The sequence below is a fragment of the Marmota flaviventris genome, chromosome 16 (genome assembly GCF_047511675.1).
Source record: "Marmota flaviventris isolate mMarFla1 chromosome 16, mMarFla1.hap1, whole genome shotgun sequence".
NCBI classification, from domain to species: domain Eukaryota; kingdom Metazoa; phylum Chordata; class Mammalia; order Rodentia; family Sciuridae; genus Marmota; species Marmota flaviventris.
The window spans coordinates 114,796-135,463 of NC_092513.1; the positions used below are offsets into that span (position 1 = coordinate 114,796).

Below are 20,668 nucleotides of genomic sequence, written 5' to 3' on the forward strand. Positions count from 1 at the left end.
CAAATTTCATTTTGGATACTAACAACCCAAAGCATGCATTCTGCAGGTCTGTGCTCAGTTGGCAGCACTTTTGTTTTGTTTTGTTTGGGTACCAGGGATTGAACCCAGGGGCACTCAACCACTGAGCTACATCCCCAGCCCTATTTTGTATTTTATTTAGAGACAGGGTCTCACTGAGTTGCTTAGTGCCTTGCTTTTGCTGAGGTTGGCTTTAAACTCACCATCCTCCTGCCTCAGCCTCCCTAGCCACTGGGATTATAGGCGTATGCCACTGCACCCGACTCAGCAGTTTGTTTTTGAGTTGGGGTCTCACTGTGTTGCCCAGGCTGGCCTCAAACTCCTGGGCTCAAGCCACCCTCCTGACTCAACCTCCCTGATGGCTGGGACTACAAGCATATACTGTTCCAAAGGCATGAGAAATATGTGTATTTAATGGCCTAACAATTCAACACACCTGGCTTTGGTCACTACCAAAGACTGATTCTTTGAAACAATGGCTTGAGGAAGAGTAAGCCTTACTTGTCCCTATTTTCTTCCCCACTTTCTGACTGAGACCAGCCCACCAACAATTCCTCCTGAGGCTTCCATGACCCCACAGCTGTGCAGAAGGACAGGCTCTCAGGCCAGGGCCCAAGGGACATTTGCCTTTATCTCTGAGGCCAGAATGTGAAAACGTTTCCTGCTGAAGGCTCTGAAAGTTGTGCCAGTCCACACCCAACCTGATGTCAGGCTTGAGGCCCAGAGAACCCTGCTTAGGCCCAGCTAGAAATCCAGTGGCTTCCTCGTCCTCTTGCTGTTTCTTATGCCAACCAAGTCCTGAGGGCAGCAGTGATTAAGAGCTGGGTACAGCCCCTCTAGAACGTCCTTGTGCTCATGAGGCCTAGGACCTCGTTCACAGAGCTCTGATTCAGCAGGTCTGGGTGGTGCGCTGCTGAGGAGCCCTATGAGAGTGTTAGCCTGGGACCACACTCTGAACCGTAGGGTTCCCACAGGATTCCAGAGAATGCTGCACCCCATCTGGTGGTCAAGGCCAGCCTGAGGCACTTACACCCCACCTTCCCATGGAAGGGCTGCTTGTTACCCAGAGCCCAAACCTGCAATTTCCCTCCTTCCCTCCCCACTCCCAGAATGCTGTCCATTGCTCCACTTCGGAAATGTCTGGGTTGGAGCTCCTCCTCTCACGATGCTCCTCCGCCTCTCCCACCCATAAACAAGGTTTCCCTGGATAGGGCAGCATGTGATCATGGAAGGTCTGACTCGCATTCAGTTTTCAGAAGTTCCCCAGGCTGCTGTGGAGTGTGGCTCCCTGGCACTGTTCTCAGCTTGCTCACCCATATGTGTCTGTTTGGGAGTCCATCTACAAATCTGACCCTCTGCCGAGCCTGGTGCCTCTCTCATGGGTAGGGATCGTGACTCTGAGCCTTTACGGCCTAGCATTAGTCCCCTGGCCTGTAACAAGACAAATATATAACAAAAGTAAATGAAAATTAAATTTGGGGGAATGAAGTGTGGCGATCTGTTCCAAAGGCATAGGGAATACGTGTATTTAATGGCCTAATAATTCAATTTTTAGGTGTTGATTTCCAATAAATGATACAAAACTAAGCAAATTTGGGAAACAGGGCATTATATAAAATCTAAGCATTGGAAACATCTTAAATATTCAGCAAAAATAGAATGATCATAAATCAAGCCTATGACATGAAGTTTTAAATTGTGTTTTTTGTTTGATTTGGTTTGGTTTGGTACCAGGGATTGAATTCAGGGGCACTCTACCACTTAGCCACATCCTCAGCCCTATTTTGTATTTTATTTAGAGACAGGGTCTCACTGAGTTGTTTAGCACCTCGATATTGCTGAGGGTGGCTTTGAACTCACAATCCTCCTGTCTCAGCTTCCGGACCGGCTGGGATTACAAGTTAAAATGTGTTTTCTAAAAACACAATGAAAACGTTAATCATGCAACAAGCAGTGACAAAAGCAGGTTGCAAAACTGGACAAACAGCATGGTCACATTTCACCACATATGAATACACATGCAGAGAGGTGGAGGGCACCTACAGCACCCAGGTTTCAGGTGAGTGGAGTCCCACCACGTCAGGGATCTCACTCTACTTTCGCCTCCTTGGATACACCATGTTTCTCGTGCCATGAGGTTATGGCAACATTATAATTATGTAACTTGCAAATTACAAAAACTGGGAGAACACAACAGTCTTTTTTTTATTGTTTGCTTGGCTTTACGGCTGAGCCACATCCCCAGCCCTTTTTCTTATTTTGACGTAGGGTCTGCTAAATTGTCCAGGCTGGCCTGGAACTTGCGGTCCCGCCTGAGGTCTCTGGGTAGCTGGGAGTACAGGCCTGCACCGTCGAGCCCGGTTTACAACAGTGTTTTTAAAACCCCGTTACTTATCTTTCCGACTTCCTCACGAATGGCTCAAGAGTCAGGCTATATCTTGGTTTCTTTCACCTCTTTCCGATGCTTATTAACAAGTCCTTAGGGACGTCGCTAATAATGGGTGCCACCTTTCTCCACACTTCTTCCTTTTTTTATATTAGCTGCCTTCAAGTCTCCCTCTCATCAGAGGGGCGTTCTTACCTGTTCCTGTCCCTTTTCATTTGGCCTGAGCTTGACTGCGCCTTTGGAGTTCGCCCCCTGAAGGACCTTCTCCCACCTGCAGCCTGGCAGTCAGTGCGGGCAGGTGATGCCCAGTGAGATCAGGTCTCCGCAGGTTCTCCCCAGCACCCTTATGAATAATTACCCAAGACGACGGCAAGTGAGCTCCTTTCCCAGGCCTCCTTTGGAGGCAAACAAAACGAGTTCCTCCACCCGCCTCCCGCGCCGCAGGTCGGTGGTGCTTCTATTCCCAGGCTCCGGGAACGCAGAGAAAGAAACTTGACGTTGCTGTGAACAGCAGTCGGGTGGGGGCGTAGCCGGGTCCTCCCGGGCTAGGGAAGGCGGGGAGGTAAGGAGGTAGGGTGCAAACAGGGCTTGGGGAGACGGGGAGGTAGAGAGGTGGGGCGTGGGAAGACGAAGAGGCGGGGCGTGAGGAGGCGGGGCGTGGGGAGGCGGAGCGGCGCGCACCAGCGTCCCCGCGCTCCTCCCGCGCGCGGCCCCTGGAGTCCCGGAGGCGCGCGGCCAGGCCAGCTCCGGCCCGCCGCACACCAGGCAACCGGTCGCCCCAGCGAGCGCGGGCCGGGGCCGGAGCCGGGGCCGACGGCTGGGGGCGTCGCCCCCAAGAGTCTTTCTGCGGCCCCTGAGCTTTGAGGGCGAAACGAGACTGATCGGGGCCGAAACCATGAACCGGAGTTTTCACAAGTCTCAGACCCTGCGCTTCTACGACTGCAGCGCGGTGGAAGTCAAGAGCAAGGTAAGCCCAGGAAGGCTGCCCGACGATCTGCACCCCTCCCCTGGCAAACGATCGGGGTCCCCGCGGAGGGGGACCGGAGCGGTGTGGGAGGCGACCGGCGCCAACTTTCGAGCTCCGGCACCGCGCGCCACTGTGCGCTGGGTTCCTGGGATGTGCCTGGGGGACCCCGGCCCTTCTTCCCGCCCCCTGCACAGACACAAAGCCTGGCAGCCTCGGGAGGGTCTTGTTGGGACTGAGGGCTGTCGGACAGTGCGTGCACGCTCCAGACCCGCTCCCCGAGAGCTGCTCTTTTGTTACACGGTAAGAGGCGACCCGGGCGCGCCACACGTTAAGGGAGGGCGGCGTTTCCGGGGCGAACTGGGGGACGGGACTGTGCGGATTCCGGGCTGTGGAGGGCCCGGGGAGGGACCCTGCCGTGCCGCCTCCTTGACTACGAAGAAGCCTCGTTACCAGCGAGGAGGCTGGTCGCTGGCTACAGGGGCAGGGCCCGGCCCGCCACCCAACCTGGCTCCGTGTACCAGATTCCCTGGCCCCGGTCGTGCCCCTAGCCCCCACCCCTGGGGCACGCCCCTGGCCGAGATCCAGCCACCCCCACCCCCAAACGTGCCCCCCACTCAGACACCTCACCCGGGAGTGCCCCCAACTCAGTTCAGACCCCAAGTCTGAGGCGGGCCCCTGGCCCACACATCCTCACCTCCGTGGGCGCTCAGAACTTGACCCGCTACAGGACGCGCGTCCCGGGGCCAGACCCAGACCCCCACCCTGGGCGCGCCCCAGCTCCTGATGCCTGCGCCAGGCTGAGCGTGCCCTAACTTGCGGGTGCAGTGTGCGTGTCTGGGTAATTGGTTGATAGGATCTGGAGCTTCTGCCCTTTGCGGGGGCGGCTTCTTCTCAGCAGACTCTTTTGTCTGGGAGGGTCTCTGTGGTGCACGCAGGGGGCAGAGGAGGAGCTGCAGTCACTCATGGCCCTGTGGGAGAGGGGCCCTTAATCCTTTTGCTGACTGCTGCCTGAGAACTGAGTGGCCCGCTCACCCTTTCTGGCTGCGTACCCTTTCTCGGTAAAGTGAGGTGGAAGCTGCCAGAGTGGTGGGAAAGGGGCCGGGCCACTAGCTCTGTGTTCATCTTGGGCACAGGACCAGTGTTTTCTCTGGGCTCTGGGGAGGCGAGTCCCACCCTAGACTACAGGTGGCCCAAAGGATCCATCGGTGTAGGATTTCCAGGGCCCTCACAGGGGTTCGTGGGGGACCTCGCAAGGGGCATGGCCACATCCCGGAGTTGCGGGATTTCCTTTCCTCTTGGGAAGACACAGTCATCTTTTGAATTCCTGCCCTTTCCCCAAATGCTAATTCGGTAATCCCTATCCATGCCCATCTTCTCTGGTCCAAACCCATAGATCCGGGGTGCTATCCATGGGTTGTGAAGGAAGGACCCGCAGTAGCAGAGGGAGTTTGAAGAATCTGCCCTATTGAACTCTGTACAGTAGCCACTAAGCCCCTAGTGTTTGGGGTTTCTTGTTTTGAGATCATTGTAGTTCACCAACAGTTGTGAGAGAAAATAGACCCCAAGACTCTTCATCCTGCCTCCCCCAAAGCTGACATCTTATGTGACTGGCACCATGTGGCCTGTGCCAACTGTGGATATCAGCACAGTGCTGAGTGCTCACTTGTGTGGCCAGCAGCTCAGTCAGGTACAGGGCCTTTCATCACAGGGACCTCTCCTGCTGCCTGTTGTGCAGTGCCTACTTCAACTTAAGTGAGTTGGTCAGTATGGAACACTGTTCTGGTAGTCCGTAGCTGTGTGAGGTGCCTTTTCAAACATAGCAAGGCCCTAGGACAGATCTGGAGGTGCTCTCACTGGTCCTAACCCTGCAGTTCTGGAACTGCGCCTGTGCAGGCTGCCAGGGGCTAGAGTAGGGATCTGCCTTTGCCTGTCCAGGGGTGTTAGTCTGCCTGCCTCTTCCAGCCCTGCTCAGTAGAGAGGTGCTGCCCCATGCCCCACAGGAAACTCAAGTTCAAGAGCAGTGAGTGTCATGGCTGGAGTTTGGACTTGGGAGTCCTCAGGACGCCTCATGGACCTGGGCCCCCTGAAGTAGCTGTCATATCTCCTCCTGTCACACAGCCTGACTTGCTGCTTGTCAGAGGGTCCACATGGCTCTTCCTTCTGCACATGCCCTCCCACAGGTACTTACTGTGGAGTCTTCTCTGCAGAGAGTGACTGTTGTCACCATATAGGAGGCAGAACTTCATGAGATTAGGACTTAATGCAACCTGGACGGAGCACCACAGAGCATGGCAGTCAGAGAGCGAGTGGACCTGGGTTCTGCCACCTGCTACCTTTGGGGCTTTCAGACAAGGCATTTAACCTTTCCCAGCCTCAGTTGTCTTGTGCAAAGTGAGCATCATATCTGATTTGCTTACTTTCCAAGATGGAGAGAGTCAGTGAATCTGAGAGCAATCTAAGACTGAGCAGAGCCCACCATGGCAAGAGCTCATTTCTGTGGATCAGGATCCTCTGGCATTTCGAGATCTGGGCTGAAAAGTTCTTCAGGCCCTCTCATGTCTAAAATATATTAATTTAACCAATCTCTCACTCAGATTACTTTCAGGTTTTTTTTTTCCATAGTAAAATAGTGTTTTTAAATCTTCACATAAAGGAGTGTGTGTGTGTGTGTGTGTGTGTGTGTGTGTGATGTGAAGATTATTGGTTCGGTTAAGTCAGTGCAGGGCTCTTATTGTTTGTTTAGGACAAACCCCTAGAAGTAAAATTACTTGGAAGAAAGTTATGCACCTTTGTGGGCCTTTCTGTGTGTGTGTGTTTGTGTGATGCTGGGATCAAACCTGGGGCCTCTGGCATGCTAAGTAAGCACTTGGTATGCACATTTCTAAGGCTAATAAATATTGCCGAATGTTCTGGGCACTCATTTCTGCCAGTTTCTATGCTGTTTGATATCCGTCCATCCATCTCTCTCTCCTCTTCTTCTCCCAGTGCTGGGCATTTTCTCATACCTTCCAGACTATATAAGTAAAACCATGTCCCATTGTTTGAATTTGCATTTCTTGAGTTATTAGTGATTTGAAGGTTTTCACATGTATTGGCTATTTGTATACCTATTTTTAATTTTCTGCTCTTGTCCTGTATCATTTTTCCTATCAGTGGTCTTTTTGAGTTATGAGAGCTGCTAGTGCAGGTGGAACTGGCCCCTCTATCAGTAGAGGGGCCTTGCCCTAGGCACTAGCCCTGCACTCCCAAAGGGTGGGAATAAGCTGGCACAAGCTGATCCTGTGCTGGCTGGGCAGTCTGCTGGGGACATCTGGGCACAGGGCCTTATATTAGCATGTCTCCTCTGATCCCCAAGATATTATCACTAGCTGATCTCATTGGCCACCACGGTGCTGCAGGGGCACACCCTTCCTTCTGAGATGAGACATGGGGTGAGATGGAGCCCAGGCCAGCCTCCCTATTGAGTGGCTGGGGACTTGCCTTCCGTGGGCCAGTTGAGAACTGCCTGGACACAGTTTGACTCATCTGTGTGTCAGTTACACCCTCTTAAGACTCTGGTTTGCTGTACTGTTCACGTATGTGTTCAAACAGGTTCAGGGACTTGATCTGGGAAGTGGCATCCAGAGGAGACTTGTCAGGAACCCAGGTAGCACGTCAGTCTGGGGGCATGGTGGCATCAGTGTACCCAGAAGGCTGCCCACCTCTGGTGGGTAGGATCTGGAGTGGTAAAGCATGCTGACAGCCTTCCTGGGGCACCATACCTGGGCAGGGGGTCAAGCCCTTTCCTAGGACCAAGGGCACTTCAGATACAGGGCGGAGTCCTCCCAATTTTATGGAAGGGGAGAGTGATGGCGGTAGAACTGCTGGGTGGTTGGGTTTGTCCAGTTGGCTGTTTCCATGTCAAATCCATGTCCACTGGCTCCCCAGTTCCTCTTGGCAAATTTTAGTTGTATATGAACGTGGGAGCCCAAGGAGGTGCTGTCCCCTTTACAGCTCATCACCCACCCCACCCCTGCCAGCCTCTTCCCAGCGCACACCAGGGCCCTTCTCTGCAGCTGCCCCTGAACACTGTCTACAGTTCAGAGGTTACGTTCTAGAACAATTCTGGTTTTTTTTTTAATATTTATTCTTAAATTTTAGGTAGACACTATCTTTATTTTACATTTATGTGGTGCTGAGGATTGAACCCAGTGCCTCGTGCATGCTAGGCGAGCACTCTACCACTGAGCCACAACCCCAGCCCTCATTCTAGAACATTTCTAGATGTAAATAACAGTTCATCAATCCCTGTTACAACCTGTAAGAAAGGCTGTCTCACACTCTCATCATGCATAAAAAGACACTGAGCCACAGGCTCCTCTGACCTACCCAGGGTCATAAAGCTCAGCACAGGGTCTGAAACCCATAGAACCCACAGCCTGACTCCAGCACCCACAGTTGGGCCACTGTCTGCTCTTGGTGGAGAAGGGCTTGTGGCTCTTAGGAACTGCAGACCATGGATGCCGGACCAAGGTATAGATACAGGTGTCCCAGCCGCCTTCTGTAGTACAGGAGGCCCTGGTTGTCCAGCCGTCCCTCTGTAGTACAGGAGGCCCTGGTTGTCCAAAAGAAGCTCTATCGTTCTTGCACACCTTAGGTTCCTGCTGCAAGCCTTTAAAGGAGGGCCTCTGTTTGGTGTCTGTTCTCTGAAGTCCAGTCCCACCCTCTGTCCATTCATTTGCTTATTTGCTTGCTCCTCTATTGAGCATCTGCTACATGCCAGGCACAGGGCCCTCGCTGGGATACAAAGACAGCCAGGGTTGACACCATCCCTGCCTCCGTAGAGCAAGTGGCAGATTTGGCTGAGTGGTGGGGTCCTTTGTCACAACATTCAAATCCTTAACTTCATATCTTCGTGAAGCCAGATGCCCAAGGGCAACCTGGTTGGCCCTCTGTCTAACAAGGCCAGCCTCCATGTTGAAGCCCTGGGGTTGCTCTTTGCCTCTGTGACAGAGAGGCCTACCAGGCTGGCTGGCTCAGGTTTGGGGTTGGCTCCTCTGGGGGGTGCAAGGCTCCTATATGGGTCTTGCCTCCTCTGGGGCTTTTCAGTCTTCCCCTCATGTGTTTTCTGGGTTTAGCACACTGGGAGGCCAGAAAGTTAACAGGATTCCTCAGTTTCTCCAAGGGAAAATTCAGCATCTAACATGTGAAAAGTGGTGCTCAATATGCAATAGGCACCCAATAAATGTCTGTTCAGTTGATTCAAATGAGAAATGACTGGATATTCCTGTTAGCTACTAATTCACAAATGGTCTGTTAGGCTACTTGAGGAAATACCTACTTTTTAAAGAAAGTGATGAATACTTAATTACAGTTGGCTTATTGTCAGAGCGTCTCTGAGAAAGGCTAGTGCCTTGCCCCCTCCCTGCTTGTCAAGGTGGTTAAGCTAGTGCCATGGGTCAGTGGTAGGCAGGGCTGGAAAAGATGAGCTCGACAAGACATAGCAACTTAGGAAGCTGAAACTCCATCACTGTTTCTGCTGCTGTTGGGTCTCCTGACTTCCTCAGGGCTCTGCATGGCCAGCTCTGTGTCTCCAAGATCCAGCACTGTTGGCTTCTTCCAGCAGATCCCTGGGGGTCAGGACCACTTCCTGGGCAGACATTTGGGAGTGCTCTACCCTGTCATTCCCTGCTCCTGGGGTCTGGGCTGGGCTGCCCTGCCCCACCTCTCCCTGAGCTTCATCTCAGCCTGTCCATCCAGAGCATTAAGCACTTGAAACCTCAGGGCCTTCTCCATTTCCATGCTATCTGTGCTCTGTCTTCACTGTGGGAGTGACCTCAGCACCACCTGCAGCCCAGCACTGAGTTGTCTTTGCACATAGACTGTGCCCCCTGCCTGGATTTAGGGTGGAGCTGTGGCTATGGCAGGTCTGAGGACACAGGAATCCCAGAAGGACTCAACCACACTTATTAAGTACTTGTGGATTAATTAAAGCAAATCATCAAGTTTGCTCTGCAGAATTTAGGGCTCCTGCTTAGGTGTGAAGTTTCCATAGCCTTCCATTCAATGCTGAGGTCGAGTGGTTACTTTTGCGGGTCTCTTGGCAATCCCTGAGTCCACAGCAGTGGGCATTGTGGGGAAGCGGGTTGGGAGCAGAGCTGAGAGTTCTGCTTTTTCTGCCCTCATGGTCCCCACGAGGCTCCATTCTTACACTCTTGCTCCAGGATGTCACTGCTGCGTATCAGGGAAACTTCTCTGCTTCTAAAAGTCCTGCCTTCTGAGTGAATGTGTCTGCTTTCTACCTTACATCATTGGTACTCCTGTCAAAGGCTGGATTATGAATCAGTGAGTCCATGGCCACAGATCTTTACTGAGACAGGATGGATGGACTAAGACACCCAGACCCAGATTGCTTCCCCTCAGTGATTTCTTTTGGGGACGTATGCTGGTGTGAAAGGGCCAAGAGGGAACCTAGGACCCTTAATGTGATTGCTTTGAGTGGTAAGCTATTCTAGAGGAATTTAGATATGAAAGCCATGTTAGTGTCCTGTTCTCTATGGGCAAGGGACATGCACCACTGGCTGCCCACCCCCCCACATTCCTAACATCACTTCCTCGCTGCTCTGACAGAGTGTCACTATGTGATACAATGTGCTTTTCTGCCTTCTGTGGAGGTGGTGGCCCCTCACCCCCACCCTGTGACTGCAGCCCCCTGGGGCCTACCAACACCAATATGGTGGCAGCCATCCAGTCTGTGCTGAAGCTGAGCAGTTGCTGAGTTGGACTGTGTCATTCAGGTGCTCGGTTATGTCTGAAAACTTCGCAGGAACATGCCCCTTTTGCTGGAGGTGGCATCGTTTGCCTGCAAGATGACCCCGTGTCTGAACAATGGCGGCTGCAGGTGTCAGGTAGCCTGTTGTGAGAAGCAGTGCCTGAGAAAGCCCACTCCCACCTCATGAGGTAACGAGCCCTGCGGCCCCACAGGTGAGGTCTGTCTCCCGAGGGTCCTGCTGCTTTTTCTCAGGGGTGTGGCCTCACCAGCTGTGGGAGGGGCAAAGGGCCGGAAGGACCTCTCTCAGCTTAGGCAGTGGTCACAGCCTGGCCGAGGATCAGCACCCGGTGCTTAGTAGCTGAGATGTGCCGTTGTGCGGTTGCCCCAGGTTCTTTCTGCAGCCTGTTTCTGTGGGCCCCTCCCTGCCCCAGAAGCCTGATCAGGCGTGTGGGAGAAGCTGCCACCCAGGAGGGTCCAGGTGTGGGTGGCACTTTTGAGTGAAGTTTTATGTCAGGCTCCTTTCTCCAGAAGCACCTGCCATGTGCTTGGCAGAGTCTCTGTTGCCGCTCTTGACACCTTATGTGGTAGAGTCTCCCCACCTGGAGGGTGAGGACCCTGAGGCTCAGCAAGGCAGAGCCATTAAGTCGCAGTTCTGAATTGCAACACCATCCTGCATGGTCCATTGTCCCTGCCTCCACCTCACGAGAAACAGACAACACCTGCTGCGCTGAGGTCAGTGTCCCCCACCCCCCTTCTCAGTGTCTCCGGACGCCGACTTGGGGCTGGGCTGCTTCCTAAATGCCTCCTGCATCCTGTGAGATCCCCTCTCCTCAGCAGTCTGGGCCTTTGATCCTTCCATGAGTGTTGGCATGGGGTACGTCTGGCCCTGTGCAGTCTGTCTGGCGGATGCAGGGAGTGCAGACCAGGAGCACAGGCCTGGGCACCTCACCCACTTCCTTTTGTGCTGCAGTGGCTCTCCGTGGCTGGTCTGGAGCATTACCGATCCCTTCAGATCCAGGCACGGAAGGTCACTTACAAAGGCCCACCAGAGAGCACCACTTCCACCCAGAACTGCAGGCTCAGTCACTCATGGAGTTACAATAAACCCTTTTTATTTTGAAAAATGACCTTAAAAATAGCTGCCTTTCCACAAGGAAAGGCACAGGCTGAGCAAACTAAGGCTGCTCCTGAGAAGTCAGGACCCATGCTCAGCTGAAGACCAGTCGTATCCCACAGTGTGAGCCAGCCACACAGCTGCCTTTGTCACAGATGCATACACAAATGTGCAAGTTTGGGTCCTGAGGTTGAGCAGCACCTGTGAGAGCAGGCACAGTGTGCTTCTCCAGGCCTCAGGGGACACGCAGCTCAGGAGAGGTCTCACTCTCCCATGTCACATAGTGTGAGCACCAGAATGCATTCTTGTCACACTCACAGCGGCCTTTCAAGAAATGTGTCCTCATCCCTGTTCTACCAGGTAGGCACAGGCTCAGAGCTTAACACCTGGTCCAGAGTTGCGGTGCCAGCATGTGAACCTGTAGCCTGGCTCCACCCAACTTGGCCTGATGTCTGAGTTTGTATCTGTAAGTTGCCTGATCCAGCCCATACCCTCTTAGCCCCTCTCCAGCTCTCTGCCCGGAAACCACCTGACTCTTCCACGTATCACGAGCGCACATTGGAATGTGCCCAGTTTCCTCTGCAGGCCAGGTTCCAGCCATGGAATGACTTCTCGGAAAGTCCCATAAAGGTGGGTCAGATGAGCAGGCCCCAGGCGCCCAGACCTGGGCTGGCCCTAGCCCCCAGGTCTCTCTGGGACCTCCTGTGCCCAGCTTCTGAGCAGTCCCCTCTGTGCTGACTGCTCCCTTGTAGACAGCCCCTCTCATCCACACCCAGTTGTCTTCTTCCACTGGGGGGTCCCTTACTCCTGACCACCCCCAACCACTGGAGCACTCCAGGTTTTGTCTTAGTGCTCCTGGAATGTGGCTTTCACTTTCCCATTACTAGCCTTGTGACTTCTAGGCTAGGTCTTCTCTTCTGCTCTGTGAAATGGGGACAGTGACACCTTTCCAAATAGGCTTGGTGTCGGGCTGAAGGCCACGCACATGAGGCCTGGCACTGACTCTGTGGCCCGCATGTCTCTGGGCCTCTTCTGACACCAACCCAGCCTACAGAGCACACAAAGCACACGGAAGGCCAACAGCAGGCCTGTGGGCAGGGTACGTGGCCTCACAGGGGCCACAGGTGGGGCACAGGTGGGCTCTTGCATCAGCAGACACCTGGGTATCTCATGCTCCATGCAGTGATGGCCCAGACAGTTCTGTAGGTGTGACCGTGGCACCACTATCACCCTGGGCCGTAGGGGGTGGACAAGGCACAGGAAGGGGCCAGGTCCCACCCTGCCTGACTCACAGCCTGTGGCCTGATTTCAAATGTGTCCCAACGCGTCAGCCAGGAAGTCATCCCACGGCACACCACTGCCCGGTCCCACGCTCCGACAGATAGCTCATTGGTTGACAGCTTGTTTCTTGTTAGCCTGCTGCCTCCTCTTTTCCTGTATAGAGTTCTTTCCAGTTCTCTATAGGGCGTGTGCATGCACACACACTGATAGGTTCTGCCCCTCGAAGTTCTGGGGCAGCTCCTGCCCACCAGACACACACACACACGCACACACACACGCACACACACACACACAAGAGCATTCGTAGCACGGATGTGTGTGTATGGCTGGTGGTCCAGCCTCTGTCCCCCTTCCTGAAGAATCTGCTCTGGGCCAGGTCTCTGACAGTCTAAGATGGCTCTGCAGTTAGAGATGGGCACTGAGAAAGGAGAGCCTTCTTCCTCTGGGGGATGCTCTTGTGGTCCCAGGACCCACCTCCGAGGAGAGCGGAACACCAGATCTGTGCTTGCCTTTCTGCCCACCATGATGGGCCCTGTGTGCTGTCCTTGCTGCTCTGGTCTGGGCTGTGCAGGCTCAGTTCACACTCCGTGTGCACCCACTCTTTCCCCTCCTTACACGCCTGATTTAAATCAGAGCCTGGGTGTACGGCTGCTCCACTGGAGCCCCTGTCTGTAACCGTGTGCCTACTTTTTAGTACCCTGCTGGCCAGCACACCCCCAGGCCCCGGAAGGCAGGTGGTGGTTGTTCAGCACCACACACCCACCCCAGCTCAGGCCAGGCTTAGCTGGCCTTCAGGACAGTCCTGTTGAATGAGTGCATATGAAAAATGCTCCCTAGCTGCTGACAGCCTGGTCCTTGGTCCGCAGAGCACAGGCCAGGCACTGCTCTAGGAGAAGGGGCTGCGGTCTTGTGCCTACAGAGCTCCAGAGGATGCTGGTGCTGCTGGCTCAAGGGACACCTGCAGGAGCAAGCGCTGGGACTGCTAATCCGTGCCGGGGCCCAGCAGGCCCAGACTCTGTTGGTCTTTGGGGGCTCCTGGAGCAGACAGGGTTCCCAGCTTGGGTGTTGCACCTTGTACCATCCTGTCAGTTTCCGACCCATTTGAGACCACACAGCCAGTTCCGTATTGTGTTCTGTTTTTCTCACTCACGTGGTGTGAAGAATCCCTTGAGTTCCTTAACCCTCCTTCTTCTCTGTCTCTCACGCTCATTCTTTGTCTCTTTCATCTTTCTTTCTTTCTCTTTCTTGACAGGATCTGGCAAAGCTGCCCAGGCCAGGAACTTGAGGATAAGAGGCTTAAACCCTCTTTTAAACATCACTTCTCTTGACTTCATCATATTTCTGTGAACCTGCCGTTTCTTTTCTTTTCTTTTTTTAAAGAGAGAGAGAGAGAGAGAATTTTAATATTTATTTTTTAGTTTTCGGCGAACACAACATCTTTGTTTGTATGTGGTGCTGAGGATCGAACCCGGGCCGCACGCCTGCCAGGCGAGCTGGCTACCGCTTGAGCCACACCCCCAGCCCCTGCTGTTTCTTTTATGTCCTCTGACAGTTTCCGTTTTACACTATTGTAAATATTGTGATGAGCATTTTCTGTGGGAATTTCTGTAGGAGCTTGTGATGACCTGAGATTATCCTCACCAAGGGTCTGGGGCAGGGCCTATCACCTGGGTGGGGCCTAGCACATGGGATGGGAGCTCACAGGGAGAGGCACCCGGCACAGGTGAGGTGGGGTCCTCTCTAGGGGTGCATCCTCATGGTCCAAGGTAGTGACCTGGAAACAGCACTGTAAAGATTGTTTAAAGTCTGTAGAGACCACCAGGGGAAAGGAGGAGGAGAGGGAAAGGGGAAATGCTGAGGAAGCGTATTGACTAAATTATATTATTATATCACGTGCATGTTTAAATTTGTAAAAACAAATCTCATTATTATGTATAATTATAATGCACCAATAAAAATATGGGAAGAAGACTATAGAACTATAAAAATGAAGACTGCAGTGTTCTTCGTGTGTGGAAGGATGGGAGTGCCTTTTGTTCAAGATGCGTTTGGTATCTAAAGAGAGGGCTTTGCAGAGCAGGCCTGAAGGCAGCACCCTGGTGACTTTCCCCAGGTCCAGAACAGTCCAGAGCAGGGGCTTTCACCTGGCCATTCATTTGGGGCCTTTTCTTCCTCTCAGTCACTCTGCCTTCCCCAGTGCAGAGACCTGCTGTGGGGCCTGTAGTCCTTAGAGCTACGAAGGTTGAAACCAGAGTTAAGTCTGGGGTACCGAATGCGAGGATGGAAGGAGGATCCTTTGAATCACATTAGAGGCTCTCTGCCCCTACCACCTGCCTCCCCCCAGTCCTGCCTCTGCACTGCCCTCCTCCTTCTAGCTCTGTGCACTTTCCTGATGCACAGGTACACATGCCTTTCCAATGAGTGCAGCCTACCTCCTGTTCCTCTTTGAGGCTCGAATGACGGAGTGGGGGGAAGTTCCCATGGCAGAGCACGGTGATGGATGTGGAGGAGCAGAAGGGAAGGTAGCACTTCCGCCTGTAGGGACTCAGGGCTTTCCTCAGGAGCCTGTGACTGGCCTTGGTGCACCCTGGCAGGCAAGACATCATGAGCCATGCCAGAGGTGGGCCAGAGAACCTGGGCTGGCATCCATGAGGCTAGCTCCGTGCTGTTGGGAAAAGAGGGATGGAGAGCAGGCCGCAGGTGGAGAGCACAGGCTCCTTTGTGTGAGCAACAGGGGAGAGCTGGAGCCTGAGACCCACCACAGCTTCAGGAGGCTAGAGGACAGAGTGGCCCTTGTGCTGCAGGGGTCTGGGGCACAGGGCGATGGGCAGACACTCTGCACATGAGCTGGTGCGTGGCCAAGCAGGGCCAAGGCTGTGGCAGTGCACATGTGCAGGGCAGGGCTGATGGGACTTAGCCAGAAGAACACAACCCTTTCATGACTGTGCAGAGGAGCATCCTGTCCTTCTGTTCATGACATTCTCAGCCAACATCAACTTTAAAAAGTTCTAGAGTTTTAGTCTAAAGCTGGTTGACAGATTTAATTCATTAGTTCAGTGAAGATCACTGCAGAGTTGGGGAGGTCCTGCCACTTGTCAGGGGGATTAAGACGTTAAAATGTGCAACTACTTGGGGTTTGGGAGGTGGCCTGGTCTTTTGGCTGGTGAAGACTGCCCAGTTTCTGTGGCCTGTGCTAGCCAGTGTGACGCAGATGGTGACCATCTCTGTGGCACCTAGAAGCCAGAAGCCAAGTGATATAACCTTTCTGAAGTTTGGGGGCATCTGAAGTCAGGGCATCTGCCCCATAGCACCATGGCATCCAGCAAGGAATGTTTCCACAGTATACCAGTCCAGCGGCCCACACGTTGGGGACCGTTTGCTGCTGTTGTTTAAAGGCTTGCAACCCGTGTTTGTTTCTATCTTAAGCACAAAATACCTTTTGAAGAGTGCATAAAAGCAACAACCACTGGTTGTCTGTGAGGTGGGGACCTGGGGAGGCTGCAGAATGCCTCTTGAATTTTAAGTTGTGTGGCTATATTCCTGTCCAAACCGTAAAGAGAAACCATGTGTGTGATCTTCATCTTAAAGCTGTGTTCAGGAACCCCAAGGGTGCTCTGTGAGCATGTTGGGTGGTTTCTGTGTGGTGGGGGTGCAGTTGCCTTGGTGGGTATCTTTGTGGGCCCTCAAGAGCAGCCCCAGGGAACTGAGCTACCCAGCAACGGTGCCCAGGGCTCAGGCACGTGAGCCTTATTGGGTCTATGGGAGGCACCATGCCTGGCGTCCCCACCATGGGGACCTCTGGAGTGACGCTTTCTGCCAGTTCGCACGAGCACATGTGATCAGCTTCTCCGACCACCTCAGGTGAGCGCTACTTGGTCTGGGTGCAGAAGAGGAAAGAATACTTTAAAAACAGCAGAGCACTTGGAGGAAATGACCAAAGGTGGTAGAAGTCAGAAACTGCCTTCATCTCAATCCTGCTTGTCCATGAAACCAACCCGAGAAGGAGGCAAGCAGGGACAAGTCAGCACAGCAGAGGGGCAGAGAGCCAGGGCCAGCCTCCCACTGGGCCTCCATGCTGGGCCCTCTGTAAAGGGGCCAGGCTGCCTGCCCAAGATCAGCAGCTGCGCATGTGCACCTCATGCCCGCACACACGCAGTAGAGTCAGTGGGAGGCCGCTCCCCCAGGCATTGAAGGCCAGCAGAGGACCCAGGCCCCAAGTGCCCCCTATGACAAGACTGCAGCCTGCAAGGACAGGACTGTTTATAGTTCTTGCTCCTCTGAACCCTGGTGAGGAAGATACAGCCAGGCTCAGCATGAGGGGGCAGCTGCTTCACAGACTCAGGGAGCACGTTGGGGACCATGTCCAGCAGGAGCTGCACCTGGCTCAGCAAGAAGGTTTTAAGTAAATAGTAGCTAAGTTGGAGGTGAAACCTGGGACCATGTTTTCAGGGGTGAGAGAGTGCATGTGTGGCTGGGCTGCAAGTGGCTCCGTTTGTGATGCAGAGAGCTCTGGAGCAGGCCGCAAATAAGGGTCTTCTTTCCAGCCTAGAACCAAGCCCCTCCGTGAACAGCTTCTCACGCTCCCCAAGTCCCCAGCAGAGGAGCTTGGAAGGACACCTCCATCTGAGACATTAATGATTTAATCAAGGGCACAAAAACAGCGAGGCAGACTCATAGTACACTGAAGTGGGCCCAGGCGTGCCCACAGCAAGAGACCCGCACCAGGAAGGTTTGCCAGCCAAGTCAGGACTGAGGAGATCTCAGGCATGCCAGAACTGGGGGCTTTTTCTGTCCTTTTAGATAGAAAAATATATATTCTTTCTAGTCATTCATGCTCTGAATTAAATGTTTCCATACAGAATCAATTTGTTTAAATGTAGGTACCTTTAGATACCCCTTAGATATTAAAATAAATAAAAATTTACATATTAAATATCTTTTAACCTGAAAAATAAGAAACAATCGTGGTCATGTCGATGTATCATTCTTGGGACGACACCCTGAAGGGGAACAGAGTCATGTGGTCAGAGCCCTGTGGCTCCAGAACCTTTGCTCATGTGAAGCCCTGGTCTCGACCTTGGAGAAGGGGGTGCAGGACACTAGGAGTTTGGGGTCAGGGTGGGGACCGTGTGTGAGGGAAGGCACGTTCCACCCTGCTCTGGCGCCTGCCATCTCTCCTGCTTACCCTCGGGAAAACCTCGCCCTACCTGCTGGGCCTTCCCAGCAGCCCAGCAGGAGGGCCCTGCCTCCCCTGAGTCCTGGCTGTGCTGACAGCAGGTGCTGGGACCCCTCCTGGTCCTTCCTGTGTGCCTGGTGACAGCAGGTGCTGGGACCCCTCTTAGTCCTTCCTGTGTGCCTGGTGACAGCAGGTGCTGGGATGTCTCCTGGTCCTACCTGTGTGCCTGGTGACAGCAGGTGCTGGGACCCCTCTTAGTCCTTCCTGGGTGCCTGGTGACAGCAGGTGCTGGGACCTCTCCTGGTCCTTCCTGGGTGCCTGGTGACAGCAGGTGCTGGGACCCCTCTTAGTCCTTCCTGTGTGCCTGGTGACAGCAGGTGCTGGGACCCCTCTTAGTCCTTCCTGTGTGCCTGGTGACAGCAGGTGCTGGGACGTCTCCTGGTCCTTCCTGTGTGCCTGGTGACAGCAGGTGCTGGGACCCCTCTTAGTCCTTCCTGGGTGCCTGGTGACAGCAGGTGCTGGGACCTCTCCTGGTCCTTCCTGGGTGCCTGGTGACAGCAGGTGCTGGGACCCCTCTTAGTCCTTCCTGTGTGCCTGGTGACAGCAGGTGCTGGGACCCCTCTTAGTCCTTCCTGTGTGCCTGGTGACAGCAGGTGCTGGGACGTCTCCTGGTCCTTCCTGTGTGCCTGGTGACAGCAGGTGCTGGGACCCCTCTTAGTCCTTCCTGTGTGCCTGGTGACAGCAGGTGCTGGGACCCCTCTTAGTCCTTCCTGGGTGCCTGCTGACAGCAGGTGCTGGGACGTCTCCTGGTCCTACCTGTGTGCCTGGTGACAGCAGGTGCTGGGACCCCTCCTGGTCCTTCCTGTGTGCCTAGTGACAGCAGGTGCTGGGACGTCTCCTGGTCCTTCCTGTGTGCCTGGTGACAGCAGGTGCTGGGACCCCTCTTAGTCCTTCCTGGGTGCCTGGTGACAGCAGGTGCTGGGACCCCTCTTAGTCCTTCCTGTGTGCCTAGTGACAGCAGGTGCTGGGACCTCTCCTGGTCCTTCCTGTGTGCCTGGTCCACCCGGTTCTCTCCAGAGCCTCCTTCTGTATCTCCATATTTCTGAACATGGTTTTCAATCAGCTTTCAATTTAGCTATGTGCCAATTGAAAAAAAAAATCATCTTAAGATAAACCTTTTTAAAAATAACAACTCTATAAGCTATAATTAATGTGAAATAAAATTCACACCTTTAAGTATAACGTTCGTTGGTTTTTAGTAGTCAGAGTTGTGTAGTCATTACCACTATCTAATTTTAGAACATTTTCTTCACCCAAAAAGAAACCCTTGGGGCACAGACCCCTTGGCAGCTCCCTCCCCCAGCCTGTGGCAGCGCTGTGACTCTTCCTGCCTGCTGACTTGCCTGCTCTGGGTGTTTCACGTAAGTGGATGCACATGCTGCCTGGTTTTTTGTATCTGGTACCTTCACCTGGCCAGATGCTCGCGAGGTTCTTCTTTGCTGTAGTGCAGACTAGTGCTTCAGGCCTCATTATGACTGAATCATGTCTGGGTGCAGTCCTCAGCATGTCTTGTTTATCCGTTCTTCAGTAGTGGACGTTCACCTTGTCTTCACTCTGGGTGATGGTGTCATGATTCATGCACATGTGTCTGTGTGGACATGTGCATTCATTATTTCTTTTGAGGGGGGGATATGCCTGAGAGTGAAGTTATTGGGTCATGTGGTAATTCTGTTTGATTTTTTTTTTAACAGCTTTCTTTTTAAATAGTTGTACACAATACTTTTTTTTTAAATTTTTTATTGTTGGTTGTTCAAAACATTACAAATTTCTTGATATATCATATTTCACACTTTGATTCAAGTGGGTTATGAACTCCCATTTTTACCCCATATACAGATTGCAGAATCACATCAGTTACACATCCATTGATTTACATATTGCCATTTTTTGTTGTGTTCTGCTGCCTTTCCTATCCTCTACTATCCCCCCTCCCCTCCCCTCCCCTCCCCTCCCCTCTTCTCTCTCTACCCCCTCTACTGTCATTCATTTCTCCCCCTTGTATTATTTTTCCCTTTCCCCTCACTTCCTCTTGTATGTACTTTTGTATAACCCTGAGGGTCTCCTTCCATTTCCATGCAATTTCCCTTCTCTCTCCCTTTCCCTCCCACCTCTCATCCCTGTTTAATGTTAATCTTCTTCTCCTGCTCTTCGTCCCTACTCTGTTCTTAGTTACTCTCCTTATATCAAAGAAGACATTTGGCATTTGTTTTTTAGGGATTGGCTAGCTTCACTTAGCATAATCTGCTCTAATGCCATCCATTTCCCTGCAGATTCCATGATTTTGTCATTTTTTAATGCAGAGTAATACTCCACTGTGTATAAATGCCACATTTTTTTTATCCATTCGTCTATTGAAGGGCATCTAGGTTGGTTCCACAGTCTTGCTATTGTGAATTGTGCTGCTATGAACATCGATGTAGCAGTGTCCCTGTAGCATGCTCTTTTTAGGTCTTTAGGGAATAGACCGAGAAGGGGAATAGCTGGGTCAAATGGCGGTTCCATTCCCAGCATTCCAAGAAATCTCCATACTGCTTTCCAAATTGGCTGCACCAATTTGCAGTCCCACCAGCAATGTACAAGTGTACCCTTTTCCCCACATCCTCGCCAGCACTTGTTGTTGTTTGACTTCATAATGGCTGCCAATCTAACTGGAGTGAGATGGTATCTTAGGGTGGTTTTGATTTGCATTTCTCTGACTGCTAGAGATGGTGAGCATTTTTTCATGTACTTGTTGATTAATTGTATGTCCTCCTCTGAGAAGTGTCTGTTCAGGTCCTTGGCCCATTTGTTGATTGGGTTATTTGTTATCTTATTGTCTAATTTTTTGAGTTCTTTGTATACTCTGGATATTAGGGCTCTATCTGAAGTGTGAGGAGTAAAGATTTGTTCCCAGGATGTAGGCTCCCTATTTACCT

At 52.7% G+C, this 20,668-nt stretch overlaps 1 protein-coding gene across 1 annotated transcript in view; it reads left to right on the forward strand.

Moving 5' to 3' along the window:
- The first annotated feature begins 3,125 nt into the window (after window positions 1-3,125).
- Pard6g (par-6 family cell polarity regulator gamma) overlaps window positions 3,126-20,668 on the forward strand; it is a 56,570-nt gene continuing 39,027 nt past the window's right edge. Inside the window, exon 1 of the mRNA XM_027935349.3 lies at window positions 3,126-3,371. Within this exon, the coding sequence (XP_027791150.1) occupies window positions 3,300-3,371 (72 nt within the window). The 5' untranslated portion in view covers window positions 3,126-3,299. The remainder of the gene's footprint in view (window positions 3,372-20,668) is intronic.